Below are 10,381 nucleotides of genomic sequence, written 5' to 3' on the forward strand. Positions count from 1 at the left end.
GGTTCAAGGAATGGCTGCATGTGGGACTCAGTGCTCTGGGCTGGTTGACGAGGTGGGGGTCTGTCACAGGTTGAACTCACTGATCTTAGAGATCTTTTCCAAGCTGATTGACTCTGCAATTCTGTTTTTGAGGACCTGAAATGGGAAGTGGGTCCTGCTGCCAAAGGGCTGGTGACACTCCCAGGCAGGGAGCAGTCAGATCTGCTGCCAGAGCAGGAGCAGAGGTGATGTTTTTCCCTAGAAAATAGCAAGCTGCTAACTTAATGTGTGGCTCTTGTCCTACTCCTCTGGCTGACAAATACATCTTGAGTGATGTGATGCGAAAAACAAGTTATTTGCTGAGGGAGGGTGAGGCTGGGATGTGTGGTAATGACAGGGCAGCCCAGGCTGCACATAAGCCCTTGTGCCTTGAATGTAAACAGAGGCCCTGTTGCTGTGGAAGGTAAGGAAACACAAATCTTTGTCTTCCAGAGCCACATCCTCTGTGTATGAGCATAGCTGAGTTCAGTGTTTGTTGAGGTATTCCTTATTCCACCTGTTTTATTACCAGAGCCCTCCTGTGACAGTTCTTAAGCACTGATGGTCATTGCCAAGGGAAATAAGTAGTGACCCGTTGTTGCAGTCCAGGCCAAGAAGGAACTTTATTTAGTGATAATCTTATGATTTCCTCTGACACAATTCTTTTAAGACCTGCCCAGGCTCCATTATCATAAGAAGCACGAAGAGTAAAATCTGTCAGTCAGTAACACAGCATTAATTTTTGTGACTGTCTGCTCCAGTCACAAAACCAGCTGAGCTGTAGCAGCAGAAAAACACTTTGTCTAACCCAAGGCTTGTGTGTGTCCTAGCTGTCAGGAAATGAAGAACTGAGATGAAAGCTCTCATCAATGGCCTTACTACACTTGGTATTTTCTTCCTTTTATTGTTTTCTCTATCTAGCATTCTCCATCCCTAAGCCATTCAGGCCTTCTACCATTCTTTCTATCATTTTTCCACCTCAGTGTCTCCACTTTTTATTGAGTGCTGAAAACACACTGGTTTGGAGTTTCTTCTTTGCATGTTTCTTTTTGCAATTATTTGTTTCTCCAGTGCATTATTTAACTCTGTATAGAGCATATAGGACTTATTCCCGTATCCTTGGCTAAATTCTTCTTAAAATCAATGGATGCTTTGAGTGTGGAAGGATGAGGCTAAAAATTGTGCTCTACATTTTGCACTTCTAAAGTTTCCCCATGCATCATTGCTTGCAATTAAAACTCCAAAGCAGACAAGCAGCAAATACAGCACAGGTAATTATAGGATCTATCAAATACCAGCACTAAATATATCTCTAGATGAAAATCTGGTAAACAGTTGGGCAATTGGAAAGTTATAGAGTGTTTGGATTTTTTTTTCCTTTAAATACATGTGTAGTGGAAAAAACATTCCAACTTGTAATTTATATTATTGCTTCTCTTGAATTTTAATGAAGACATAATGAAGACGTGTGCATACAACTTTTTTTTTTCTTGAGGAAATAAAATAGAATATTCTCTGGTAAAGAGAGGTAGATTAAGACAGTTTTGTGGCTGAGTTTTTGTTTACAAGCGTCATCTTTTCTACAAAAAAAACCCTATAATTCTCATTTCAGAAGAAGACAGAAAGCAAATTTAAAATGTTAGGACTGCAGAAGACCTATTTAGAAGTCATAAGTGATTTCCTAAGTCCAATTAAACAATTAACACCTTAACAGGTACAATTTTCCTGTGTGGGTGTGTCCATTAGTATTTGTGTATCTCTTTATATAAGTAGTTGTTCTGAATTAAATGAGGTTTTGTATATGTATGAAATTACTCACACAAACAAATGCCAAATCAAATAAAAGTAATGAAAAGTACTTTAACACTGAATATAAAAAGTATTTTCTGTGCTTGGTAAACAAATACTTTAGTGTTTGGTACTTAAGTCTCTCTGGTACCAATTTTGATCATGACAAATAAAAAGTTGTCAGTTAAAATATACAGTCTTCAGCTTCAAATGAAAAACTCACTGTAAAATATTAAAATATTTGGATTTTATATAAATCCAAGGAAAAACTAATTATTAATTGATAGTATTGTAATTCAACTTTCAGTGTAATTTATTTCTGTCCTTGAATGCTGGGCTAAAATCCTGGCTGCAAAAATGCACTCCATCACCTTCTGCAAGTCAGAAATTGGATTTAATTCCATTTAGTCTGTTTGCCCAGTTGAAATATCAGGAGTTCACATTCATTTAAAAGATCAGACAATGCTTTTCATTAATGTCAAGATTTTTTCCAAATGTTGTGCACTAGAATATTCTGCCTTGTCCACTGAGTGTGTTGTGTTATGTACTAACTGTCCTTTGCCCTCCTCTTCCCCACTGAGATACCAGTCAGAGGATACTCTTTAAGAATTGAATAGATATTAACTATTGTTGCATATTATCTGTTGTTATGTTTTTTAAAAAGTAGATTTAAAATCCAGAAAATGAAGTTACCGAACCACGCAGAAATTTACTGTAAAACTGTTCCTCTAAAAGTTGTCATAAAATTCAATGCCCAATTTAATTCCAAAACATGAGTGAAGAGGCTAGAAATAAGGAGTGCTCTTTTTGTTGCCTTCTACTTGTTCCAAGCAGCTTTTCTGGGTGCAACCAGAGCAGCAAAAGTGCTGAGATTTCTCACTTCAAACCTTACAAGGCCAGGCATTTATCTCAAAAGATAAATTTGTCTCAAAAGAACCACCTGAAAAAGGTTGGGTGCATATACCACCAGTACTGCTGGGCCCACATGTAAAAACCTCAGTGGAAAATGAGCAGAGCACATTTTCATAATTCAATCTCTCATTTAGATAATGCAAAGTCTCCCTAATTGTTTCTGTGGCGCTTGATTGGAGCTGGAGTGGGGCTGTAGGAGTGTCATCCCTCAGGGACCAGGGATCATCAGGCAAATGAGATCTGGATCTTGTCAGGCTGCCTGGCATGGAGGAAATTTTAACTAGCTGAAGCCTGGTACAAGAGATTTGGTTAGAACTGCTGAAAAATAATAGTAAAAGTTCTGGAAACTCGTTTTTCCTGCTTTGATAGCAATGGTAATGACTAAAGATTAATTTTAGCATTGACAAGAAAAAAAAAAATAATTGCAGTATTTAAAACCCTGAGGCAAATCAGTGGAAATGCTTTGGAAAGGATAATTATACCTGTATAAGGAAGATCAGTTTAATAGCATTAACTGGCCCAATTAAGGAGAAGTGGAGGAAGTGCCAATCTGTTACTTCTTTAACTGTTCACTAAAAAAGTGGTTTCGATATTTGAGCAGTAAATATTGGTTTCCAGGATGATTCCCCAAAGTTTAAACATTTTGAGAAGCATTGAAGGGATCTTGTCTCCAGTTGTCCATAACATCCCAGAGGTGTTTCAAGAGGGACTTCAGTGTATTTACAAGGCAGTTGTTAAGATTCTCATCAGTAAACTCATCTGGCATAATCCCAGTCTAAACATACCTAAAAGATAATTCTTAAGTGAGGGAAGATGGGACAAAAAGAGGATTCTTTGCTGTTCCACAGCAGCAGCAGCAGCAGGTTGGACTGTTTTGCCACTGCTAAGAGCCAGAGGCTGCAGAGTGGTGAGTGCAGAGGAGGATCTGCTGCCAGGAGTTTTCCCTCCCGAGGGCTTCCCTCTCTGACAAACAGTGATGTGTGTGTTTTTAATGCAGGTGTGGAGCACACAGGTGTGTGCTCACAGCAACACCTACAAACCAGCACTTAGGGCATTTAGTGTCAGAGAATTCCAGGGCACATACTCAGAGATATCAGCAGACGTGGATTTTACCAGGGGAAGTAGAGAGAACAGAGTTTAAGAGGGTTTTAATCCTTATCTTTCATTTCCTTGCTGTAGTGCTGCCATTGCTTCTGGCACTGTGCTCAGATCGTGAGTGGTACAGAAGTTTTAGTTGAAAGCGAAGGCCAAAGCTCACTTGGTGCAGTTGCCCAGGGGTAGTGGCACTGTGTGCAAAGGGCAGCACCGGCCTCTTCACAGTTGGAGTGCAGACAGGGGATTTTTTTCCTCTGCACATGTTTAATTTGAGCTTTCCAAGGCAGCCAGTTGGAACTGCAGAACATAATTTAGGCAGCAGCCAGCTCTGGCCTTGTTAAAGCAAGCACACCCCCCTTTATAACCCAAACAGGCAGCAGCACAAAGGCACTCTCTGCTATCACCCACAGAACCCAGAACCCACTGCAGAGAGCACAGGGCTCTCTGTTTTATTTAATTACTTAAATAAAACAAGCAAACATTCCATTAAAACAGGATGATGTAATCAGGGAAAGGATAGCTAGAAATCTTAGAGTTAACAGCCTCAAAATGTGAATAATAAAAAGCACTTCCATTTTGTAAAGTTTAAAGCTGGAAAAGGGTTCATTGTTTCTTTTTCAGTGAGAATATCAGGAGTGGTAAGTCAAACAGGCAGAATGTCATGGGCTGTTACAATAAAATATGAGATCTGCCATGTGCAAAAAAGATTTGGTGTGAGAGGTGGCAGGAGAGAAATGAGTACTCAGCAGGGGGCATGGGTCTGTTTGCTTTATTCAAGTCCACATCCTACAGTAGCTCAACACAGTTTTATTCAAGTAGAATGATCTAGTCCAAGGAGAGGTTCTCTGAGCCCTGTGCTTCAATTGATCTCATTTTATTGATTAACTGCAGATATCTTATCCCTCCTATTCACCAACCCTAGTGCATTTCCAGTCCCTGACCAGTGTGCAGTCCACTGTGCTGAAGGACTAGCAAAGAAATAACCAACCATAACTCAGGGCTTTCATAGGGCAGTCCTTTAATGAATAATAAAAATATGAGTGGCACTACAACAGCCTCTCTTCTCAGTCTCAGCTACTAAAAAGAAAAGCAGGAGCCAAGAAAGAGGCTGACACTGTTATCTGTTAAGATTTTTTTCAACAATTAGTCACTTTAGCCTCTCCTACCGAATGTTATGTCTAAACGTTTATATTATAATATAAAATCTCATCATTCACCTTGAAAATAATATTTTTTCCTATGATGGAAAAGAGAAAAATGCAGGGATTTTAAAAGACTGGGAAAGCCACTGTAGATGTCCAGAAAAGGCTGTACATCTCATGATCCCTGATTGAAGGACAGCACCAGCCTCTCAAACACATGGCTTTGACCTGCTCTGCATAAGTTAACAAATTGGTTAAGCAGTGTACTTGGAAAATTTTTATTCTCATCCTACATTTCTTCAGCTGAAGGCTGCTCAGCTCTAGATTTTTAATTATAAATGTCTACTTGTGAAATTGTGTGGAGTTGGGCTAAGTTCTGAGTTTTCCTATGATGTGGAAAGATCCAGCCTAGATCTCAAATTCTCACTTTATCTTCTCTCAGACAAATGTGTATTCCTGACTGACAAACAACCAGCTTCAACGTGTTGCTGTAAGGCACACGATGAATTATAGACCCTGCTCCAAAACTGTGAATGTATTAATGCTGCTGCTGCTGCAATTGCATACAAATCTTATTTTGGGAAAACATGATGCATCTGCCCCAAAGTATGTAACCAGGATTTTCCAACAGGTAAGTGAACAAGTTTGAGGTCAAATGGAAATGCTGCATGTTGAACCAAATGTTATTACCTAACAGTGTCTATAAACAAAGGCAGAATCAGAATCAAAGCCTTTTTTCCCTGATATCCCTTCCATTCAGTAGAACTAGAGCTGCATTTTGGTGGTTTGCTGTGGAAGCAGCACATTCCTGACTGTTGTTAGAATTACAAATGAGCAACACTGAAACCAATTCAGAGAAGAAAAGAGCTGCTGGGCCTGTGGCAGTGCCCAGGTGGAGCAGGTGCTGCTGCAGGAAGCAGAGAGCGTGATGGACTTAGACATCCACATACAGCACAGAGAGTGGAACTGACAATATCCCAACATTCAACAAGCAGCATTATTTTCTTTAAAATGTCCTTCACAGACCACTCCTGGTCCAAACAGGGAATGCAGCAGATGAGCAGGTAGCAAAGCAGTCCCATTGTGTGTTGGCCAAATTCCAAGTTCAGTAATTACACTCTGCTCTTAAATTCCCCCCACAGCTCAGTTGGAATAAAGCTCTTTTTCTGCCTGTCCCGGAGCATTGTGCAGTGTTTCTGTGAAGCTGTACAACACTGAAAAATATCTCCTCCCATTAAAACTGCCCAGGGAATTTAGGTAGACAGAAAGCTATTACCAGAGCTGGAATGTGGGCAGAACACCAAGGTTAACTTACACTTGCATGGGGATCAAGAGATCTTTGCTGACGAGGAGTGTCAGACCCTTATTAAAGAGCACAAGTGGGAATAGCTCACTGTGCTGCCTGAATACAAACCCAGGAACTTGGGATCTCCACCCCTGGAAGCAACCCAACACCTGGGATGTTTCCTAACAAATCACTCTGATGTTGCAGAGTATCTTAGCATTATCTTATAGGATTAGTTAGTAATATTCATGAAATTATTTGCTGATAAAAAAAGTTCCAGAAACTTTTGTTTTTCAAAGCCCCCATGAACTAAAAACAAACTGCATTTTAAAGAAGTCTACCATGAGAAAAGCAGCAATATAGCCCAAATATGCTGAGGCAAGTGTTTTAATTTCAGTAAATAGATACACCAAGAACCCCACAGAGTATTTAAGTATTTAAGCAATCTGAGCCAGGCCTGCAGCAGGAGTGAAAGCCTTCTGTGTTATGTTAAATAGACAGCTGTAACAGTTTTCTTACCCTCCAAAGCAGGAGTCATTTAAAATATTTAGGTAACTGACTCCCAAATTCATGTCTACCCCAAAAATTTATTCTAACTAAACAAGAATAATTTAGAACATTCACTGTACAAATTCCCGTAGGAAGGAAAAAACTCCAAATCCATCACATATACCGAGTCTGTTCTTTGTATTTTGTGCCTTTTCCTTTTCTTCCTGTGGTTGCCGTTCTTCTTTCAGCTCAGGGCAGCTCTAAGCTTGGGGCTTTAATTTCCCTCATTTCTTTACACTCAAATTTTTTATATGTCCTGCTGTGCAGCCACCTGAGGACGAGCAGCATGGTGATGCCAATGCCGGCAGTGAGGAGCACCACGGTGACCACAGCACCAATGCCAGCTGCCAGCTGCCTCATGGAGAACTCTGGGGGCTTTTCATCCACATAGTAAATCCCGAGCTTCTCAATAGCCAGAGCATCTCCATTGACCGAGACAGTCAATCTGCTGTTGGATGGAAACACGGAGTCATTGTTCACATCTTTTTCAAAGTAATAGGCCACGTCAGCTATATCTACATCCCACCTGGGCTTCTTGTTCTGGTCCAGGCGGATTTGGATAAGGGGGGGGTCGTACTTGATGGCCGCGATGTACTTGGGGTGCAGCTTGTACCTGCTCTCAAACAGCTGCCTCAGGGCCTTGGCCACGTCGGGAACGGCGAAGGCACTGGAGCTCCTCTTGTGTGTCAGCTCCATGTAGATCCACCTGGTCCGGACCAGCTCGCTGCAGCTCAGGCTGCTGCCTCCCTTCTCGGTCCTGCGCACGCCCGCAGTGTTCACGCACCAGCAGGTGCTGGACTGGTTGCACTGCCTGGCCTTAAACACCCCGCTGTCCTCGCAGTCGGGGTTGTACATGCCATCGCTGTCTGACACCCCCTGGGGAGGTCTCCAGAGGCGCTTCTCCTTCAGGGGCATCATTTCTGCCTTCATCAGGAAGCATTTAGAAGTCAGGGTTGAGCAGTCTACAGGGTGATCTGAACCTGCCAGCCTGCAGGTGCAGTTCCCTGGGCCGTCCTGGGCACACACTGCCCACTTGTTGGTCTCACAGGTACAGCTGTCGTGGGCTGGTGAAGCGACTGCCAGCATCAAACCCAGCACAACCCCAAACAGAGGCTCCATAGTGCAGGAGAAAAGCACAGATAAAGTCCTGAGCGACAGCAGGCAGCATCCAATGCTTTAATCCACTAATGGAGGCTGCTCATTCCCACACACTGGCGTGCTGCTCCCTTTATTGATTCAAATCAGACCCACCAAACAGGTTCTTCTTCCAAAACATCTGCCATCTCCTTCCCAAATCCCAGCCAACAGCTTCCCAGCTCCCTGTTACTTCTCAGGGAGTGGCACCTGCCTCCAGCTGCCTCCCTCGCTCCTGCTTGATGAGGAAACAACAGGGAAGAAAAGAGACAGCAGCCAAGCTCCTGCCATGGGCTTCCGTTATGGATTAAAGACGAGCAGCTGGCCCTTTTCCTTATTTAGACTTTGTATGGGCTGTATGCAAATGGCTGTTTAAAGAGGTTCTTCCTTTTCTGCAGGAAATCCTACTCCTCCACTTCCATCATGGTTGTTCCTGTGTCTTTCACTGCACAGCACCTCTTATCATTCCACTATCTAGATTCTTTTCAGTTATGGACTTTCTACTTTCATAGCTTTATTAAATAAAGCCTTTGGGAGTTTGATGGTTGCTGCCTGGGGCATCTGCTGTTCAAGAGGAACCACAGCTGACCAGGCTGATGGCTGTTCTCCTGCAGAAATCACCCTCATTTTCCAGCATGGAAAGCTTCTCTCCCACCTTTCCTTTGGCACATGCTCATCCCAAGGCAGCACTAGGAATACTGATTTTCATGCTTATGTTGCCCTTACAAAGTTGTTTGTTATTTCTTAAGAAAATTTTCAATCTGAACTTTAATAATGCCTTTCACAGAACATTCCAGGGGCTCTCGACTCTCCTAGTGATCTACAAACCTGTCTTACCATTTCCATGTGCTTTGGCAGCAGCTGACAAAGATTTTCCAGTTTGCATTAAGTCAGTCCCATTCATCTGATTTGCCAAACCCTGTCAGACTGTTTATAAATCATTATTTTGAGACCAGTAATGACCACAGAGCAGTGTGTGCACTGCTCTCCCAGCCACGTGCCTTGCAGTCAGCTCCTACCTGTGTGCTGCTCACCTGAGCACTGCCCCACTTCCAGGGCCTGCCAGCTCCTGCACTCGTGGCTCTGTGCACACTGGGAAGGACCCTGCCTGCCAGGGAATAGGTGTAAAATCAGAGCTCCACATGGAAATGGGATGTAAATACCCTCTGCCAAAGCAGGACACAATCTGGATATTCCTTCAGGTAATAATAACTGCAGTTAGCTTTCTTGGAAAATAATTGAGATCTACAGCTAAAACTACTATTAAAACTGCCAGGTAAGTCAATTTGTCATGTTGATGATTCTATAATAGTTTAGCAACTCTTTTCCCATTTCTGAGTCATTCATTTACCCACACTACAATAATGTCCTTTTTTCTTTTAATTTTCACATCCCTCCTTCAAAGTCAAAATCCATTTAACTATCACCTACCTCCTCATATCTTGTCTATATTTTATTTCACATTATTTAAATGCCAAATGTGAAATATAGTTCAAAATAAAAGTGCACTTCTTCATTGACTTTTTCTTTTACTGGTGGATTTTCCCCTCTGTAAATAAGGAAGGAACGGACTTACTTTGAAGACAAGTTTTTCCAACTATATATATATATATATATGTATATGTATATATCCAACTACTTATATATATTTATATATATTTTAAAAATGTAATGCCTCTATGACACCAAAAAAAGTATTATTTCTTTTAATCCATGCTAAGCTGCAACAGTACTACAAGAGTTAATTATTTAGAACAGCAGGCTGTAAAAGGAATAATCCTGTAGGAAATGTGGAGTGTATTATTTCTTTGGTGATCTCTGCTTCCATGGAAACAATTTCTCAGCACAATTCTAAACCTTGTAAAAGTAGGGCAGTAGGTTTATGTAAAGCAGCAATTAAACAACCTGAATACTTTTATCTAGGCCATTAAATACTTTGTCCAGCATCACATGTGATTACAGTGCTCACTGGGATGTTAAACCACCGGCTGCTTCCCGTGGGGATGGATGAAGCCCTTATCCCTCACTTCCTTGGGGCTGCACAGCACCAGCACAGCACCACTCCCTCCTGTGCAGACACTTGGGGTGCTCAGCTGTGCCACACCCTCCTTTTGGGGTGCTCAGCTGTGCCACACCCTCCTTTTGGGGTACCCAGCTGTGCCACACCCTCCTTTTGGGGTGCACTGTCCTCCTCCACAGCCTCTCTTGACCCTACAGCCACTCTGTCCTCAGTGTTCTGTGATCTGTGATCCAGAATCCCCCATGATTTTCTTTTTTTCTGAAGTCACTCCTGATATCATAACCCAATCAAAAGTGATCTGCCTTTTCCTTTCTGCACTGCATGCTTTTCTGAATACTTTCTTAAAATTTTCTTTTAAATTTTAACACTCTACTTCCTCACATCTTACTGTCATCACCTGCAAATGTAACCAAACCCTTTATTTCAGTACCTAATATG

General features: G+C 41.9%; 1 protein-coding gene across 1 annotated transcript; it reads right to left on the reverse strand.

Moving 5' to 3' along the window:
- Nucleotides 1–6,659: 6,659 nt before the first annotated feature.
- TACSTD2 (tumor associated calcium signal transducer 2) lies at nt 6,660–8,103 on the reverse strand. Its single transcript, XM_071436855.1, has one exon. It carries the CDS (start codon nt 7,906–7,908, stop codon nt 6,979–6,981), a length of 930 nt encoding a protein of 309 aa, XP_071292956.1. The 5' UTR covers nt 7,909–8,103; the 3' UTR covers nt 6,660–6,978.
- Nucleotides 8,104–10,381: the final 2,278 nt, after the last annotated feature.

The sequence above is a fragment of the Agelaius tricolor genome, unplaced genomic scaffold, assembly GCF_023055355.1.
Source record: "Agelaius tricolor isolate 1412-34295 unplaced genomic scaffold, bAgeTri1.0.p SCAF_11, whole genome shotgun sequence".
NCBI classification, from domain to species: domain Eukaryota; kingdom Metazoa; phylum Chordata; class Aves; order Passeriformes; family Icteridae; genus Agelaius; species Agelaius tricolor.

Coding starts and splice junctions, on each gene's coding strand:
- TACSTD2 (XM_071436855.1), bottom strand. CDS start 7,908: ATGGAGCCTCTGTTTGGGGTTGTGCTGGGTTTGATGCTGGCAGTCGCT.